Source organism: Electrona antarctica (genome assembly GCF_951216825.1).
Source record: "Electrona antarctica genome assembly, chromosome: 1".
Lineage (NCBI taxonomy): Eukaryota > Metazoa > Chordata > Actinopteri > Myctophiformes > Myctophidae > Electrona > Electrona antarctica.
In genome coordinates this window covers 31,857,456-31,877,880 of record NC_136806.1, presented here as the reverse complement: position 1 = coordinate 31,877,880, position 20,425 = coordinate 31,857,456, and the positions used below count along the sequence as shown (strand labels likewise).

At 44.9% G+C, this 20,425-nt stretch overlaps 1 protein-coding gene across 2 annotated transcripts in view; it reads right to left on the bottom strand.

The window, feature by feature from the left end:
• Positions 1-7,092: 7,092 nt before the first annotated feature.
• The window catches only part of ankrd50 (ankyrin repeat domain 50), a 51,457-nt gene continuing 38,124 nt past the window's right edge, over positions 7,093-20,425 (bottom strand). For both annotated transcript variants that reach the window (XM_079508212.1, XM_079508213.1), the window contains exon 4: positions 7,093-11,447. In XM_079508212.1, coding sequence (XP_079364338.1) covers positions 7,915-11,447 — 3,533 coding nt within the window. In that variant the 3' untranslated portion in view covers positions 7,093-7,914. The remainder of the gene's footprint in view (positions 11,448-20,425) is intronic.

Sequence of the window (20,425 nt, the reverse complement as noted above, 5' to 3'; positions counted from 1 at the left end):
CCATACAGTATATGGAGATCTAAGGGTGGTAGCGGGGACATTCTCTTGAGTTTACAGGGTTTGATGAGGGCCCAGGTAGGGCCGGGCCTTAATTTCGGGCCTGTTGAGAACTCTAGTTTTCGCCGGCTGCCAGGTGCGGCTGCACTAATAACTTTGGGGCAGGCCCGTCTAGAGTTTGAAATTTGAATGGACAGGTATATGTCAAAAGGGCGACATCGAAGAGGAAGGATGGATGGGGAAGGATCAACATATGGAATGTCAGAACAGGTTCTGAAATATATCCATATAGATCTAAGGGTTTGAGGTTTGAGGTCAGATGTAGAGTTGCTGGCCAATAGTGATGACATCAGGGATCTCCATATATGGGCTTAACTGCGACAGCAGGTCACATTTACTATGACATCAGGGTCTCCACATCTCCATCTCCACATCCCTGATGATGTCACGAGACCTGGGCACCACACACTAACTGACGGGAAAGTCTCGATTCCATAGTTAACTGCGACCTTCGGTCGCAACCAAGACAAAACAAAAACATGATGCCCCTGGCCTACTGTATACAGAACCATCCTATCGGCGGGGCAGTTTGTTTAATGCCGTGATGGCTGAGGGGACAAAACTCCTACTAAAACTGATGTTTTTCCATGGAAATAAGGTTATGTATCTTTGTCCAGATGGCATGAGGTTAAAAAAAGCGATAGATGATGATCAGTGTCATTTGATATTGAAAGTGCTAGCCGTGTGATGGCCTTATTGTTCATTTCAGAAAGTGTGGGAAGCAATACGGACCGTAATACTGAAAAGTTTCTGTTAGGCATGGACAGTATGGTGTAGAGACAATTTGTTGCCTCTAAATAAAGTAAGTCTCAGAGCTCTAGAAACTAGTGTGCGGATGTTCTTTCTCTTCCAGTATGGTGTAGAAGGTTGAATAATGCTGAGTCTATCAGCGTGGTTTGATTTGTTCATTTTACTAGATGTTCTGCAACAAGAATTTAACACAAACAATGCATTAAGACACGTTTCTGTTCAGCCTGCATCATCATTCACAATACAGGATGTAATGGCTTCCTCGTGGACTGACAGAATCCTGTATCCTGGGAAGCATTCCTTTTCGAGTTTATGATCCCGTCAGGAGAGTAACTTACGTCATGTTGTAGTCACTGATTTGTAGTCATCAGGCAGGAAATCACAAAGCGGAATCAGAAAAGGAGACCTACCCAAAATACAGAACGATATCGTAATTTTAGGGCCTACCCAATAAAAACCTGACCTGATTGAAGAAGCTTGCTTCACTCGTTTCACAAACTACTTCCATCTGGGATCACTGTAGCCCAATCGCTGAAGAAGGCCGTCCCTTTTTCTCAAGCTACTTGACAGGTGATTGGAAGATCCCGCTCGTAGCTGCCGCTGATTGGTCGGGTCGGTTCATCGTAAGTCCCTGATCGAGCCCAGATGGTGGCTGTGTTGTGAACTTGTGAATCAATACGGCCCCATCTGGCCGAGTCAGGTTAATAAAAGTCTTGATGCGGTGTATAAATCCGACAATTTTCTTCAAGTACGTCTTGGAATAGTTTGTTTGGTCTATCCATACTCGTAGCGACTGGCGAGAGCCAGAAACCACAAACGGGAATGAGAGGTTTTTTTTTTTTTTTACCATCCAGTCCAGACCGGATCACACAGCGATTTAGAAACACAGACCTTTCCTCCGAGGTGGAAAGCCTGGCGACGCAAGGTTACAGAATCCTGTAGCGCTCGCTGGAGTGTAATGCCCCCTTGTGGTGCTGTGGAGCTACTATATAGCTCGCATGTGATGTCTTTAGGGAACACAGTGGCTATTTTAGTAGAAAAGACAACATTACATAGAATATGACAAAATGAAATAGACTTATGCATGAACTTTTTGCTTTTTAACTATATAACTTGTAGTCCCATGAACTCTACTATGAACTTGATTAGGAATTCATTATAATGGAATAAACAACACAAAATATATGGGGTGGCTTAGGCTTATACAGTACATAAACATTTCAGTGCACATTAAGTGGAAACACATTTCCTTTTAACATATGATATCAAAAGTAGATATTGGCTATTTAGTGAACCCCATTCATCACCAGTGGCTGTCCCAAAGCTAGTGTTGAAAATGAGTCATCATCTTTCATTACAGAAGCCGTGAATTATCTTTCCATCTGTCATTCTTTTCATCCTCATAATGTCATGCATGCTCATCCTTTTTTATGCCAGTTGTGGAGTTATTCAGCTGTTTTAATCACAGCACCCCCCAAGGTTCCTGCGTGCGCCAGGCATCGACCTTTATTCAGAAACAGCCCACAATGATTACGTAGGATACTCTAATACGTGGTGGGGACATTTTCTGACAAAAGGTTACTGGGACACTGGGGCATTTTGGCAGCACTTGGCCTACAGAAGGAGCTTCTTCATTATTGTTGGGAGGAAATGGTCCCGATGTATTCCTTGGCTTGGACTCATCCCAAGGACACATGCTTTCAACATGGTACATGGACGTCTATTCAGAATCAATAATCTGCGTTATGTAACAAACATTTCCTGACCATTGTGTTGTTATCTAGTTAAGTATGCCTCAGGTCAGGAGGAAATTCACTTAGGGACAAATTATTTCAAAATGACAGATTGCAATGCATGAATGTTATTGAAAGTATTGATAGCACGAGGGGGAAATACATTTGTATGCTATGTTGATGAATTGAATACGTAGGATCACAATGGAATCAAGTCCGGGCCAGGACTATTTTGTATTATGCTTTTAGCTTTAATGTCTTACTGTACCACGTGCTGTTTACATTACTGACTAATATTCAGTAAAAAGTAAAAAAGGAAATATGCATACAATGCAATAATACACCACAAATAGTATTTGAGCACAAGATAGCTCAAAGTATAATGGTTTAATTGAGGTACAGATATTTTACTATATTTGAATTACAAAGATCTGCAGAAGGGAGCAGTGTGGGTTTTGTCACATAAGACATGGTCATAATCTGCTTTGTTTGCATGCATTTGTGTGATAAAATAGTGGCTTTGAGAGCAGTTTCACTGTGAAATATGAAGTCAATGGGGAGGGTATTTTGTATGATCTGACCAATATTTGTTACTGTATATCATGGGTATTAAGGTAATTAAACAACCCAAACCTCTACCAAAGTGTACAGTAGCCTATGAGTGGGTTTTAAAAGAAAGCTAATCTAGCAACAGTGTTCTGTACAATTTGGAGTGTTTTTTAGCTTACATCTTCTTTAATCACCATTGCAATACCTCAAGCCATGGAGAAACAACATATATGATGATTTGGGTGTCAATACAATCTCAAAATTGATCTGATCCTGGATATATTCCTGAGATGATAAAAACAAGTTTTTTTAATGTGTCTCTCAAAGTTTAGGCTGGGGTCAAATAAGACTTCAAAGTTTTTGGCAACAGACCTGATATTGGTGGACAAAGGAGTGCTTTATTATGGTTGATGAATTATAGTGTTGAGTTGACATACCCCCCCCCCCACACACACACACACACACACTTATAGAAACCTACATTTTTGATTTGATATAAACTTCATAGTGATGTTTGGAATACTGTATGTACTGGCATCTAGATCATGTCACAATCTTTCAGTTTCAACAGCATTGTGAGAAAACACATGGCATTAATTCAAAAGACTTCTCGACTCAAATTCATTAAGATAATTAACAACTTCAAATAATTGTTTGATGAGGTCCTTTGGGACAAATTAGATGCTGAATCTGCATCTAAAGCTTTCTCCAAACAAGTCAAGCGCTTTTAACAAATCTTTCCCAGTGATTTCAGAAATGTAACGGGTCCATTTGGTTCCTTCTGGTTCCTTCTCAGTTAAATTAACATTGACTTTACAATATAAATTGGGCTCCCAGAGATAGAAATGTTATTAAATGGGGGTCCGTACTCTGTAGACTAATGCATGTCAAACTGGGGGGGTCCTTGAAATTAAATAGGTTGAGAATCACTGCCAGTCGTAAAGATCTTCACTTTGGGGGTCCCTGGCATATCTTTTGACCAATTAGTGTCAATTTGGGGGTCCTCGACATGAAAAGGTTTGGGAACCACTGATGTATGATGACGGCAATAGTAACTGTGCTGCTACCGACTACAGACACTCCCCAGGGTTAATCAGTGTTTTGTGAGCTTGTAGATCGGTTATTTTCAAAAGATTATTTTATACATGCAATAACTTGCATAATGAGTACTTTTACTGTTGGTACTGTAAGTATATTTTGATGCCAATGCTTTTGTATTTTACTCAAGGTAAAGTTTGATTACTGGACGTTCACTTGTAACTTGTAGTGTTTCTACATTGCAGTATTGATACTTTAAATGTGATGCGAGTAGTTTTCCCACCACTGCATATGTAGATCCCAGTCGGCCAATTTTCTTTTACTAAAAAAAGACTGACAATTACCCGAGAATTACAATAATGCATGCATCACATATTTCCCCATAAAATATGCGATTTAATTTCAGTGCGAGTCTGAGAGACCTTTTAAATGCATAGTTCTCAATCTAGAAATTCCTCGGCTCAAAATGACATCATACATGGCAGACCAACATTGTTACATTTCAATCTAGGGCTCAGATGAACCGAGTGAACCGGGGAAGAGAGGGGGAGTTGAGCGTATTGGCACCATCCTCCGTTCCACTTCAATTTGATCCAAGAGCTGTGATGCATGCAGTGTCCCGGTTTGGCCATCTACCATCAAACGGCCAAGCAGCAGAGGAAAGACTGAGCGCAGCCTGCAGTTATGTAGACCTAACAAAGGATTCGGGTGGTGGGGGGACTCCCTGTTGGAAAAATGGGATGACTGCCTCTGGATTCAAGCCAAAAGTCTGTCCACTAGGCTACAGTATTTGATGTGAATTGACCTCTGCTTGGTCTTAAAAGAGAAATAAATGATTGCTGTCAATTTAGATCTGAGAGGGAGCTGACTAACATTCTCTACTAGCACTCACAAAAGACACCAACAAAAAAAGACAAACATGCAAGCTTATCTAAGCACTGTCACTACACTTGTATACTGTAGAATCCACCTCTAAATCCAATGTCCCCAGTGCACGAATAAAGCAGCAAAAGACTTGAGCATTTTCCAGCGGTAAAGCAAATATGTTTATTAAGCACTTTAATATACATCAGAAAATTCCACTTCATATAATACAGGAATTATTTGAACTGAACGTTTAATGTACAAGTTAAGCTATTTACAATCCAATTTGTTGACAAGTGAAACGTGACAAGACAAAAACACAAGCAAAACAAACTGCACCAAGACAGCTATGATCATTTCCAACACGTCGTCTAGAATCCAATCAAAACCTTCAGACGAACCTTAAAGCCAATCGTCGCTGTGCGGGTGGAAACCTCAAATGGCCAAAAACGGTTACTTTTCAGGATTCAAATTCAATAATAGTAAAGATCTGCAAGCTCAAAACGTGTCGCATCGTGGCACATTTTGAGCTTGTAGAATTTGTTGTGGGACACAGTAGTACGACGAAGCAGGGCATTCATTTGCCGGGGGACGACGACATAAAAGGTTGAAATATGGAGATAAGAGGTTTGTCCCCGGACAGCAACGCCATACACACCGAGCTGCTGTTGCACTGAGGGAGCTAAGAGCTTTGACAAGGGCTTTAAGTGTTTGTGCATGCCATTGCTTTCCGTCTCCCCTCCACTCGCTCCCTGCAGAAAATAGCCCACTGTTAACATTAAGAAAAGCCTGCAAAAATATGACACAGCCTGTAAATGCTAACGCAGCTCCACACAGTTCATGAGAAACAGATGTTTCTGATGTTCTAGCGAGCGTCATATAGTCAAGCCCCGCCCCCCACCACATACACAGTTCTTAAGCGAGGTTTACTGTAGGTTCCATTGAACTGCCATATGCAGTCAGCTACCCAGAAATGGGGAGGGGGGTGGGGGCAGTGGGATACAACTTTGGCTCGACTCGACAAGGACACATTTTAAGACAATGCTTTCAAATGACGATATTGAAGCCTTCAACGCCTCAGTTATACTTGGTTGTGGTGCCGGTGTCGTGCTCAATGAATGGCAGATCTACAAGCTCCCAATGTGTCACGAATGTCACACGTTGTGAGCTTGTATATCTGCTATTTACGGCATGCAACACTGATGTGCCAACCAAGTACAAATCAGGTTTAAGTTGTCTCAATGGCTGAGACCGGCGGAAAATAAAACATACTGCCCACATGACACTAATAAGGGAAACAAAGGTTTGAATTTTGTTTCTTGCATTGTTTGTGATAGGTTAATATGTAACTGACAGCAAATACATTTTGTTTAATCACTGCGCTCATTTGAAAAGACTGCATTTAGCACCAAACTCCATTGCAGACAGCACACGATGGGTTATTTAAATATATATATTAAAACAGAAATAATAATAAAACACGCACACAAAATAAAAAATAAAAAAACAGCTGGAAAAGAAATCCCATAGGGACAAAATGAAATCACGGGTTTATAACATTTTCAATGTACTGCCCCCTCACTCATATATCTGCAATAACACACAATGCACATAGTGATAACAAAAATTAAGAATCCATAAGAATAACTGCAGGCAACCTTTGAACACAGCACCATGGTAGAGCGTACAACACAAAGTAGCAAAAAAAAAAAAAGTGGCTTCTTTTCCAAAAAAATAAATATGCTTGTATGTAATTGTATACAGTATATACGTAGCCTATATACTGTTGTGCACACACACACACACACACACACACACACACACACACACACACACACACACACACACACACACACACACACACACACACACACACACACACACACACACACACACACACACACACACACACACACACACACACACCAGTAAATTGCCATAGCTACTAACATATTACACACAACATTATGTTTAGCACACTGATCAAGGTTAGACACAGATAATTTGGAGTCTCTAGAAAGGCAGAGTATCATCAATGCAACGCATGTTTACATAACGGTGCGTATAGCACGGTGTCAGTCACCTTCTTGACGTCTTCTGGTCTTTAATGCGACAATGTACCTAGTGGTGCATTGCTGTCAGTGTGGACACACAAAAACGACTGCAAAACAAAACAAACAGCACATGTAATATTTTAAAAAAAATAGCAAAATAAAAAAAAACAAGCATTGGTTTCTTTTGAATAAAACAAAGGGTGGGGAATGGGGGGGGGGGGGGGGAGTGGTATGGAGCAAACGGTACAAATGCATGTCTGTTTTTTGTTTTTCTCTCTCTTTACAAAGTGCATACACTGTTTCATTAAATATCAATACATTAAATTAAAAATGATAGTGTGCATGAGAAGGCTGTAACAGATGTAGGCACATCAAAGTATCAGTTCCTTTTAAGCCTTATTATGCAGCAATTGACAATCTTCCCTAGGGTTTGTTTTGTTTTTCTATCTGAGGTGTCCCACCGGCGTGTGGAAAAAGAAGTTATTTCTTTTACTATGCAGATGAAAATAGTCACTTTGGCACATTCCCTCCAATGTCTGCATGACGAATGGCATTCAAGACGTCTGAAATGGTATAGGAATGGTTTAGATTAATGCTTGGTTGAAAAACTGTTCTCTTGGCCAGATTGAGGCATTCCTCCAAATGCATCCATCATGCGCAAGTCTGGTGATATCCAATAGATGACAGCTCTCTCTTGACTAAGTCGAATCCCTTAGCTCTGCATATTTATCAGTGTAAATGAACAGAAAGGCGAAAGAATCGCTTTATGTTGTCGCGCCGATCACAACATGGCTGTCGAGACGAATACTGAGTGTAGGATGCATTTCAATGAGAGCATAATAGTTTGAAAGTCTATGCATCATTACCGGCTATAATGGAGTCTCTTTTTTGTAGTTAAACCCAGCGTCTGATCCTTCAATCTGCAATTTAAGGGCTTGTTTAAGGCTTAGTTCCGTCTCCCCGATGGGATAGTTCTCGAGAACGTCCTGGTGGCCTCGGTTCTGGACGGCCCGAGGCACAGAGACCCTTCCCAGGAACACCTGATTGCCCAGGTGGTAATTGGGGTTGGTCATGATACCGTTCCTCTTCTTCTCGGCGCAGCTCTGCTGCTGGATGAAGAGCTCGTGGCCCGGCCCCCCCTCCTGCTGGGTGGCCGAACCGCCGATCACGATTTTACAGTGAGGATCCTTCGCTGCGATGTTCGCGACCGCCTTGTTGAGGGCGATCCTCTTGTCGAACTGGGTCATTTCGTACTCCAACACTTGACCCTGGCTCGATCCGCTGTTGTTCTTGAGCCTTTTCTTGTCTCCCGACGACGTCCCGTTGCCGACCTTGCTTCCCTTCGTGGACTTGAGACTGGGCTTTAACTGGGTCCAGTCAAAGTCGCTAGAGGGAGACGCCGGCGGCAGCTGGCCGACGGACTTGGTGGTGGAGGAGGGCGACACGATGGACTGCCTGCTGCGGCTGCGTGGAAGAGAGTGCTGCTGGATCTGCTCCGTGAAGGTCATGCCGTGGAAGCTGTCTATGGGCACGGTCTGTGCCGTGGCCGTGGACGAGGTGGTCCGCAGCGACGAGTTCTTTGAGCTTTTGAGGGAAGTGTTGGAGAGGGAGGATTTGTGTCGGTCCACCGTAGAGTCGGGGGACTCCGACGGGGAGCTGAAAGCGTGGACTGGTCCGTTGGGCTGGCCACCGCGTCCGGACGACTGCAAGTCTCCGGCTCCCGTGCTGCCGGAGCTGTTCGATTTGATGGTCAGAGACTGCATTTTGCCCGTCACGGACAGTGGCGTTTTCTCCTCCAGGGTGTGAACAGGGGACGGGTTACAGCCATTCAGAGTCGAGGCCCCGTATTTCTCGAGGAGTTTTATGATCGTAGAGTGTCCACCTTTCGCCGCCACTCGCATCGCGGTGCGCCCAAACTGGTCGGCGTGGTTGGGGTCGGCGCCTTGCTCCAGGAGCAACTGGACGACGTCGATGTGACCCTCCTGAGCTGCTATGCCCAGTGCCGTCGCACCCTGGTTGCACGTGTGGTCCACGCGCGTGCCGTTGTCTATCAAGAACTGGACGACTTTCGTGTGGCCTTGCCAGGCGGCGGACTGGAGAGCCGAGCGCTTCTCATTGTCACAGGAGTTGACATCGGCGTGGTAGTTTATCAGCAGTCGGACCATTTCGACGTGCCCCTGCCAGCAGGACACGTGAAGGGCCGTCCTGCCCTCTGTGTCGCTGGCCTCCACGTTCGCCCCGTTTTCCAGGAAGTACTCCGCCATTGCCAGCTGGTTTTCAAGTGCCAATATGTAGAGCGTCGGTCGCCCGTCCGCGTCTTTGTGGTCTATGTCAGCCCCGTGACTTAGTAACAGTTCCACAATGTCCCGGTGGCCTTCCAACGCGGCCACCCGGATGGCATTCCTCCCGTCGTATCCCCTCTGGTCGATGCAAGACTTGTTCTCCAGGAGAATGTGAACGCAGTCGTAATGTCCCTCCTGCGCCGACAAGATCACAGGTATCCTGCCGTCGTTGTCCACCTCGGAGCAGCGAGCTCCTTGCTCAAGGAGGGCGTCGCACACCTGCCGGTGGCCCTCGAACGAGGCCATGTGCAGCGGCGTCCAGCCTGCGTCGTCCCTGTGGTTCTCGTCCAGGCCCCTGTCCAGCAGGGTGCGCACCACCTCCACGTTGCCCTGGGCCGAGGCGATGCTCAGCACGGTCCTCCCCTCGCTGTCGATGCTGTCGACGGCGGCGCCCCAGAAGAGCAGCGTGTTGACCACCGAGGCGTGGCCCATGGAGGCGGCCGCCAGGAGAGGCGTGCGGCCGTTGTTGTCCGTGTGGTCCACGTCGGCGCCGCCCTCCAGCAGCAGGTCCACCACGTCCACGTGGCCCTCGTAGCCGGCCACCAGCAGCGGCGTCATGCAGTCCTTGTCGCAGTGGTCCACCTCGGCACCGCGGTCGATCAGGAGGCTCACCACCGACGCGTGGCCCTTGCTGGCCGGCACGCAGAGGGCGGCGACCGACAGGGCTGTGCGCCCGTCCACGTCCTCGTGGTTGACCTCGGCGCCGTGGTCCAGGAGGTGCTCCACGATCTCCCGGTGGCCCATGTAGGCCGCCGCGATGAGCGCCGTCCGCCCCTCGTTGTCCGCCTTGTTGACCTCAGCACCGTGCTGCAGCAGGTTCAGCACAATGTCCTCGTGGCCGCCCCACGCCGCCGCCCGCAGGGCCGTGCGGCTGTCTGCGTCGGCGCAGTCCACCTTGCCGCCGGCGTAGAGCAGCGCCGACACCACCTCCGAGTGTCCGCCCCACGCCGCCGAGCGCAGGGCCGTCCAGCCGTCGTGGTCTGTGTGGTTTATGTCGGCCTCGCAGCCGATGAGGCAGTTGACCACCTTGGTGTGGCCCTGCCTCGCCGCAAGAGTGAGCGCCGTCTGTCCGTGGTTGTCCTCAAGCTCCATGTTTGCCCCCCTCGAGATGAGCAGGTTTACCACGTCGAGGTTTCCACTGTAGGCAGCGTTGGCCAACAGGGTTCTCCCATTAGAGTCGCACTGGTTAACGGAGGCCCCGTTATCGAGTAATGTCCGAATGGAGTCCTCCCTCTCCAACGCCTGCTGTACGATACAAGACGCGTGGTCGTCCTCATTGTTCACGTGAGCGCCAGCTTTGACCAGAAGCTGAAGCACCTCCTGCTCTTTTGGTATAGAGGTGCTTAGAGAGTCCTTGGCCGGGGTTCCGTTCCATACCATCCAAAGAGCTAGATTAAACGGCTCAATCTGCAAATTGGAGTTGACAAGATGCAGGGCAAATTCCTGCACTTCCAGCGGTTTGAGCTGCTTGGCCCGGCAAGTGTAACTCATCGCCAGCATCCTGTGGCCCTCCGCCCTGTTGCATAGGTACTTCTGCGTGCAGTGCTTGACGTCCAGCAGCCACTCCGCGAAGCTGTAGTGAAAGAGGATCTTTGTGCTTCCGAGGCCGTCCACCAACAGCTTGGAGAGGATGTCCATCTTCTTCTGAAACTCCTCCACGGTGAGCGCCATGTTCCGGGTCCAGACAGCGTGGTAGAGCTCCTTGACGCCGAGCGGCCGGCAGGCGGCCAGCATCACGTTGAGGATGGGCTGCACCTTGGCGAACTGCTTGCGGACAAACAGCCGCTGGCAGAGCCACAGGTAGAGGCCATTGAGCGTGCCGGGGATGTCACGGATCTCGCGCAGCATGATGAAGCTCTCCACCACGCCGTCCAGCACACGCTCCAGGTAGAGGAAGCAGCCGCTGCTCTTAATGTGCAGCTGGTTGAGCATCTCGGCCGTCTCCTTGGTGAGGTGCTGCCGCAGTGCCTCCTCCTGGTCCAGCCGGTGCAGGATGTACTGCTGCACGTCCTTGACGATGTAGGCCTTGCGCAGGTCGTCCAGGCTGATCTTGCGGAAACCTGGGGGGGAAAAGAGCGAAGAGAAAAAGGTGTTAGGGGCTGGGGTTACATTATAGGTCCGTCGCGATTGCACATTCGAGTTGACGATTAAGTGTCACGCTAATAATGATGCGATTGACGATTTAATTGTGTTTTTGGCATTGGAACTTGACAAACAAAATTGGACATTTTGGAGTAAAGAATACATTTCCGTTTGCCTGGTTATTAAAAAATGCACAGGGTAGATATGACGAATAACTGGAATATACAATAATTTTTATACTTGAATTTTTTTTTGGAAATAGCTGGTCTACAAGCTTACAATGCAATGTTGTAGATCTGCTATTTCAGCTTCTTTTTATTTGCGAACATTTTTCAACATAATCATTAAGGAGAGACAGTTGTTCCCTCTACAACGCCTTAGAATGGGAATAATACTGTAACCAATTTAGACCTGAGAACTGATTCTACAAATGTCTTCTAAATCATGACAGTTTTCAGAAAAAAACACGTTTCTATATCAGTGGTTCTTAAACTATTTCATGTCAAGGACCCCCGAAATGCATTTGCATTTGGCCGCCGACCCCCATCTGAAAATATGTTCAGGGACCCCCCAGAAGCAAAGATTTGAGTTGAAAATGTTCTGTGAAAGAGTATGTATTCAAAGATTTGCACACATTTTTACGATTTTTCTAAATTGGCAGATCTACAAGCTCGTAGCGCGGCACTCGGTGCTGTGTGATCTTGAACCAATCAAAACGTTGCGTCCCTCCAGGCTATGGTACGTAGCTCCGCATGCACGCACATGCAGATCTGTCTGTAAACAAAGTCACAGAGAGACGGGCAGCAAAGCTCATGGATTATTCTACCCTATAATGTTTTCAGATACATATTTTAGCCTGCTGCTGAAGCTGCTGAGTAATACACTGTCTGGATGTCATCTTGAATGGGATTAAAAATGGAGGATTTCTGTAATCAAAACCACCTGTGTTTGGAGGACGACACAGCAATGGGAATCAAAGGTGAATTTAATCAAGATTCATTTATATTCATGTGAGCCTCTACACGTCATCACGCAGCACGTTTTCGTTCAAAGGAAGTAATTCATATTTTCTCTTTATGATATAAAAGTACACACAAATGTAAAATTTCTATTTTTTTGGCATCCATTGTTAGAAGTATGCCCATATGATGACCACGGATATGGTCTAAAAGTGTGAAAAACGTATTTTTTATTTCACTAGGTCTTTAACCCATTTTGAGCGGGAACCCCTTTTGGTGTTATACATTGTTATAATTTAGCTATTGAAAAATAGCAGATCTACAAGCTCATAGCGTGCCACTCGTAGGTCTGCTATTTTTGAAAAATCGTTAAAATGTGCCTCAAATCTTTCCGAAAATTGTCATGATTTAGAAAACATTTTTTTTATATTTCGACGTCAGGCCTGAATGGGTTAATCCATTGAGACCTGGAACGCATCCATGTCACGTTAGCGTTTAACCACATTAACCATTAACCCATTTTGGGCGGGAACCCCTTTTGGTGTTTTAAACATTGTTATAATTTAGCTATTGAAAAATAGCAGATCTACAAGCTCATAGCGCGCCACTCGGTGGCGCGCTATGAGCTTGTAGATCTGCTATTTTTGAAAAATCGTTAAAATGTGCCTCAAATCTTTCCGAAAATTGTCATGATTTAGAAAACTTTTTTTTTTATATTTCGACGTCAGGCCTGAATGGGTTACGGAACACAGGCAGCGCTGCAGAGCGCACCAATCAAGCCGAAGTGGGAACAGGGGAGCCATGACTTCCATGCTTGTAAGCACATCAATGGCCTGTAAAAAGATCTCTCAAATGCCTCACTCGTTATGAGACTACTTGCTCCCAGCGTAGACCTTTATAAATATTGTTTGGTGTGTGTGTGTTGGGGGGGGGGGGGGGGGGGGGATAGTAATACCTCCATGGGTCTTAAATCGTTAATGTTGGATTCCTCTCCCAGGCAGAGGAGAAATGGCCATCTTAATGGCCTCTTTTCCACTAATAGGCAGAGAAAGGGGCCTTTCTCCATGCTGACACAATTTGCTCATGGTTTGCATGGGCTGTGTGGACCCCAGGGCACGGGGAGTGTTTTTGCATACTTTTACTTCAAGTTCCCATGGCTCTCAGGCTCAGGAAAGATTAAAAAAAACGAGGAGGAAGTCCATGCAAGACTCCCGTGATGTTATTGACATATTTCTCAATGGCTAACAGGTGTCCAGCTGTGGGAAAATTTGTCGTTACCGTGCTTTCTTATCTCATCTTATCTCATCTCACACTTTAACCTGTGAAGACCTGAGGCCGAAATCCTGACAGTTTTCTATAAAACTTATATCAATTTTGCTTAAAGTTTTCATGTCAAGGACCCCTAAAGATGATATGTATTTGGCCGCCGACCCCCATCTCAAAATATTTTGTTCCATGGACCCCCAGAAGCAAAGATTGGAGTTAAAAATTATTTGGATTTGAATGATGAAGGATTTGAATGGGTTAAAACCTGTTTTCCAGGAAAGAATAATTATGGTCTGTGTTCACATCGCCAAAGCCTAAAAGTAGTCGACATGCATTCGACATCAAGACACCCCTTGGACTCAACCGTTGGCAGTGAAACGTACTGTGGGCACATCAAGACACCCCTTGGACTCAACCGTTGGAAGTGAAACGTACTGTGGGCACATCAAGACACCCCTTGGACTCAACCGTTGGCAGTGAAACGTACTGTGGGCACATCAAGACACCCCTTGGACTCAACCGTTGGCAGTGAAACGTACTGTGGGCACATCAAGACACCCCTTGGACTCAACCGTTGGCAGTGAAACGTACTGTGGGCACATCAAGACACCCTTTGGACTCAACCGTTGGCAGTGAAACGTACTGTGGGCACATCAAGACACCCTTTGGACTCAACCGTTGGCAGTGAAACGTACTGTGGGCACATCAAGACACCCCTTGGACTCAACCGTTGGCAGTGAAACGTACTGTGGGCACATCAAGACACCCCTTGGACTCAACCGTTGGCAGTGAAACGTACTGTGGGCACATCAAGACACCCCTTGGACTCAACCGTTGGCAGTGAAACGTACTGTGGGCACATCAAGACACCCCTTGGACTCAACCGTTGGCAGTGAAACGTACTGTGGGCACATCAAGACACCCCTTGGACTCAACCGTTGGCAGTGAAACGTACTGTGGGCACATCAAGACACCCCTTGGACTCAACCGTTGGCAGTGAAACGTACTGTGGGCACATCAAGACACCCCTTGGACTCAACCGTTGGCAGTGAAACGTACTGTGGGCACATGAATCACAGCATAAAAACATCCATCTTTGAGAGAAACCTTAACCCATTTAGACCTGAGGACGTGTCTGTGTCACCTTATAGCTTTTAACCACTTTAACCATCATTTCAAACTTCATCTGTTGGAAAATAGCAAAAGTGTCTGCAAATCTTTGAATATATACTCTTTCACAGTGAATGTTTTTAACTCAAATATTTGCTTCTGGGACAATATTTGCTTCTGTAACATATTTTGAGATGGGGTCCACGGCCAATTACATATAATTCTGGGGGTCCTTGACATGAAATAGTTTGAGAACCACTGATATAGAAACATTGGTTTTTCCAGAAGACATTTTGTAGAATCAGTTCTCAGGTCTAAATGGATTATGATTGCATGAATTATATAACACCGTTTGGCTCCGCAGACTATGAATCACACATCGTCACTATGCCTTAAGGCGCAGTTCTCTCCGTTCAACTTATATTGTGTCGGTAAAAGAAAAAAGAAGGCGGCTGTGAAATGGTATTCCAATGCGAGGGAATATGGGAACCACCACACCTGCAGGGAAATGAGAAACATCCCCCAATCTATTGTGTGGTTCCTTAACCCTTTACAACCGGCAAAGCATCCGTGTTTCTATTAAAACATTTTCAGAACCTCACGGCACGTCAACACATGTAGATCTGCTATTTTGGGAAAAATGTTGAAAGTTTGTGCAAATCTTTGAATACCGGTATATTATTTTATTTAAACTCAAATCTTTGCTTCCGTGGGTCCCTGGAACTGAATATTTTGAGGTGGGGGTCCACAGCCACATTTTGGGGGTCCTTGACATGAAAAAAGAGCACCACTGATATAACAAAATATGTTTATTTATTTATGCATTTTTTTATTCTGAAAACTGACTGGTATTAAAAGGCATTTGTAGAACGGGACTCAGGTCTTGACGGGTAAAAATACAACCTGTGAGATTCCAGGCAGGTTCTGACAGCTTAGATAACAGACAGGGAGAAACAGGTGCAGTGGTTTCATGTCTGTCTCACAAGATCAATGGAGCACATCAGATCTCTACTACTCAGTCCAACCCCCGCCCACAATACGTGCCACGAATATGTCCAAAAAACCCACAATCACACAAAGGGTTATATTAAGAACACGGAAATTATCCCATTTAGGCCTGACGTCGAAATTTAAAAAAATGCCTTCTAAATCCTGACAGTTTTCTGAAATACCTTATGTTTCTGTATCAGTGGTGCTCAATATTTCATGTCAAGGACCCCAAAAATTATATGTAATATGCCTCTGCCCCCCCATCTGAAAATATGTTGTTCCAGGGACCTCACCAGAAGCAAAGATTTGAGTTAAAATGTTCACTCTATATTCAAAGATGTAAGGCACATTTTCACGACTTTTCAAAAATAGCAGACCTACAAGCTCGTAGCGCGCCACTCGGTGGCGAGCTATGAGCGTGTAGATCTGCTATTTTTCAATAGCTAAAGTATATAACATAATGCTTAAAACACCAAAAGGGGTTCCCGTTCTGAATGGGTTATATAATGGTATTCATATCTTGCACAATGTTTTTTTTAATTTCTTTTTACAAATGATCGCAATGCCGAAATGAAATGCCTTGCCGCAGGCGTAATTGCGGTGTTGTGTAAAATCATTCCAGTTGCATATCTAATTAAATGGTTCATTCCTAGTAGCCGTGACACTGTCTTGGAAATGCACATGGTCGTTCAATCACCACTAAGACGTTGCAATGCACATGGTCGTTCAATCACCACTAAGACGTTGCAATGCACATGGTCGTTCAATCACCACTAAGACGTTGCAATGCACATGGTCGTTCAATCACCACTAAGACTTTGCAATGCACATGGTCGTTCAATCACCACTAAGACTTTGCAATGCACATGGTCGTTCAATCACCACTAAGACGTTGCAATGCACATGGTCGTTCAATCACCACTAAGACGTTGCAATGCACATGGTCGTTCAATCACCACTAAGACTTTGCAATGCACATGGTCGTTCAATCACCACTAAGACTTTGCAATGCACATGGTCGTTAAATCACCACTAAGACGTTGCAATGCACATGGTCGTTCAATCACCACTAAGACGTTGCAATGCACATGGTCGTTCAATCACCACTAAGACGTTGCAATGCACATGGTCGTTCAATCACCACTAAGACGTTGCAATGCACATGGTCGTTCAATCACCACTAAGACGTTGCAATGCACATGGTCGTTCAATCACCACTAAGACGTTGCAATGCACATGGTCGTTCAATCATCACTAAGAATGGCTTTGATTCTGTATTTAATAGTGCATTATCGAGGTAAAGCGCAGGAAACAGATTCACAGAGTCAATATGTTCAAACCATGAGAGAATTTAAAACACTGAAGTTTTAATTCATCCTTGTGAGACAGACCTTGCCGTAGCACTTGCCCTAGCCTCGACGACCTTGCAGGCATATGATATGCAAGGCTAAAATATGTAATGTAGATTATATTATGTAGACATAGCATTCTATAGTGTATACTTTGTGGCGATCCGTTTGGAGCCACCATAATTTCTAACAGCAATCTTGAACCGGTCAGTTAAACTTCACACGCACACCCATACACACACCTCTCTGTTGTCTCAACCACTGAGAAACACTTGCACACTCACGGCAAGCGACGCACGGAGCGTCGTTACGTTTTTATGAATGGAGGCGCAGTGTGGAGGGAGAGAGGAGAGAAGGAGGAAGCGGGGACTCACGGCTGAAGCAGTGGAGAATGGTGTTGCGCGGAGGATCGGCTGTTTTCATTCAGAGGTCTATTCCCAACAAGGTCTATTCCCAACAAGGTCTGTTCCCAACAAGGTCTAATCCCAACAAGGTATATTCCCAACAAGGTCTGTTCCCAAAAAGGTCTGTTCCCAACAAGGTCCATTCCCAACCAGGTCTATTTTCCCAACAAGGTCTATTTTCCCAACAAGGTCTATTTTCCCAACAAGGTCTATTTTCCCAACAAGGTCTATTTTCCCAACAAGGTCTATTCCCAACAAGGTCCGTTCCCAACAAGGTCCGTTCCCAACAAGGTCCGTTCCCAACAAGGTCTATTCCCAACAAGGTCTATTCCCAACAAGGTCTATTCCCAACAAGGTCTATTCTCAACAAGGTCTAATCCCAACAAGGTCTATTCCCAACAAGGTCTATTCCCAACAAGGTCTATTCCCAACAAGGTCTAATCCCAACAAGGTCTATTCCCAACAAGGTCTATTCCCAACAAGGTCTATTGCCAACAAGGTCTATTCCCAACAAGCGCAACAAGACAATAGTCTGACAATAGTTTCATTGTACGGATATTCTACTGTTGGATGGATGTTAGGTTTTCAGTCTACTTATGATCCTAGAAGACTATTACTACTTTGATGTATTACATTGTGTTGTGCTGTATGCCTACGTTGTGTATTGTGTCCCTGGTGCCATTAAGTCTTTTTCTTTTTTGTTGTTGTTGTGGATTAATGTTAATTTGTTTAACCCCTTCAGGATGGGAATGCTTTTTGGTGTTTTAAGCATTATGTTATACTTTAGCCATTGAAAAATAGCAGATCTACAAGCTCATAGTGCCGCGCTACGAGCTTGTAGATCTGCTATTCTTTTTTAAATCGTGAAAATGTGTCTTTGAATATATATTCTTTCAGAGCGAACGTTTTTAACTCAAATCTTTGCTTCTGGGGGGGTCCCTGGAACAACATATTTTCAGATGAGGCCAAATACAGATAATTCTGGGGGTCCATGACATGACAAAGGTTGAGCATAGGTTTTTCAGAAAACTGTTAGGATTTAGAGGCCATTTTTTAAAGAATGGGCCTCAGGTCTAAATATGGGTTAGAGCTGCAGTGTTGGTTTTCCACTTCCCCTCCTGCTCCCAGACCCACCTCCAGGTGCAGTGAAACTAGAGGAGGCGCTGACATCATGGGAATTAGACACAGGGATAAGACACTGACATCATGGGAATTAGACACAGGGATAAGACACGCACTGTGGAAATTGAAAGTAATTAAGCCCATTTAGACCCGAGACCAGGTTTTAAAAAAGTATTCTAAATCATGACTGTTTTCTGTCAGTGGTGCTCAAACAATTTCATGTCAAGGACCCCCAAAAAAAATTATTTGGCCGCCGACCCTCATCAAAATATGTTGTTCCAGGCCCCCCCCCCCCCAGAAGCAGTTAAAAAACGTTTGCTGTGAAATAATATATATATATATATTCAAAGATTTGCCTGAGTTTTCACGATTAAAATAAATAGCAGATCTACAAGCTCGTAGTGTGCCACACGATGAGCTTGTAGACATGCAATGTTTCAACAGCTAAAATTTTAAAATAATGATTAAAGTGGTTAAAAGCTATAAAGGTGATACAGAAGCGTCCTCAGGTCTAAATGTCTTCAGATGGGCAAAAACGGGAATGGAACACTACTAATGTTGAGTTTTGTGCAAGTCAGCAAAGTACAAGATAGACTAATCACACGTCTATGTATATTCCAAAACCTTTTGGTACCTCTTGGACGCTGGGATCAATACTTTGTGAAGGCTGTGACTAATGTAATATGATGCCAGTCAGAGCTCGCTCTGTTCTCAGATTATGCTGCTATGGGAAAAGAGCTATGAGGAAGCACTTATAAATTGCCCAAGTAAAAACATAAAAGTGAAGGCATAAAAATAATACTAATAATAATAAAGTACAGTATTCCATCAGAGACTCTTCCTCGCTGACTGTTCCCAGACCTTCCTTGGGAATTCTGGAATAGTTCCAGCTGGGACAGGAAATACATGCACAGGGGGGGGGGGGGGGGAAGAGGCCACTAAGACGGGGGGAAAGGGTGCATAACAACTTTGGAAGAACAGCCATATTCGCCCAGCAGCAAGTGACTTTGACACAGCATGACATTTCACTTTTCAAAGTTTGTCAATTTAGATTTGTCTGATGCTCAGGGGGGAGTCTGAAAAGCAGCATGGACATCACAGAGCACTAACACTGTTAAGAATACGGTGTTTGTGTGTGTGTGTGTGTGTGTGGGGGGGGGGGGGGGGGGGGGGAGTGTACTTTTATGATCACGCTTTCTTCTGAATTCCACAGCTGCTGACATGCCAATTATGAAGACAGTGACTAGGAAATCTAGGAGGCAGAAGGGAGACAGATTTGACTGGAGCCATCACAAAATGAAGAGTATGGTTGAGGGGGGAGATTTTTTTTTTAAAAAGAGAAAGAATAAAGTTTTTGAATCAATCAATTCATGGGGCCAGGAGAAAGTCAAAAGCAAGAACTGCATAAGGAATTAGAGCGTCCAATCTGAATAAGCCGGGAAAAGGACTACTTCTTTCAATTATAGTGAATGGATGGAGATGACCTACAATTTCCACTTGAGTCATCGCAGGCATCACTTCATAAGGCTTGGATCTCAGTCGTGCAGCCTTTGCATTATTGCTCCCATTGTAGTGGGAGGGAGTGCAGCGAAATCCCTGCAACAGCTGTGGGGCAAAGGCAACCAGGAGTATCGTTCTATAGCTGAGGGGACTACACATAAATAAGTCTTACTAACCAAGAAGGTTCTTCTGAATGATGCACTCTCTAACTGAAAACCCAACACTCGCACAGCAAAATCTTTAACCTTTTTTTACA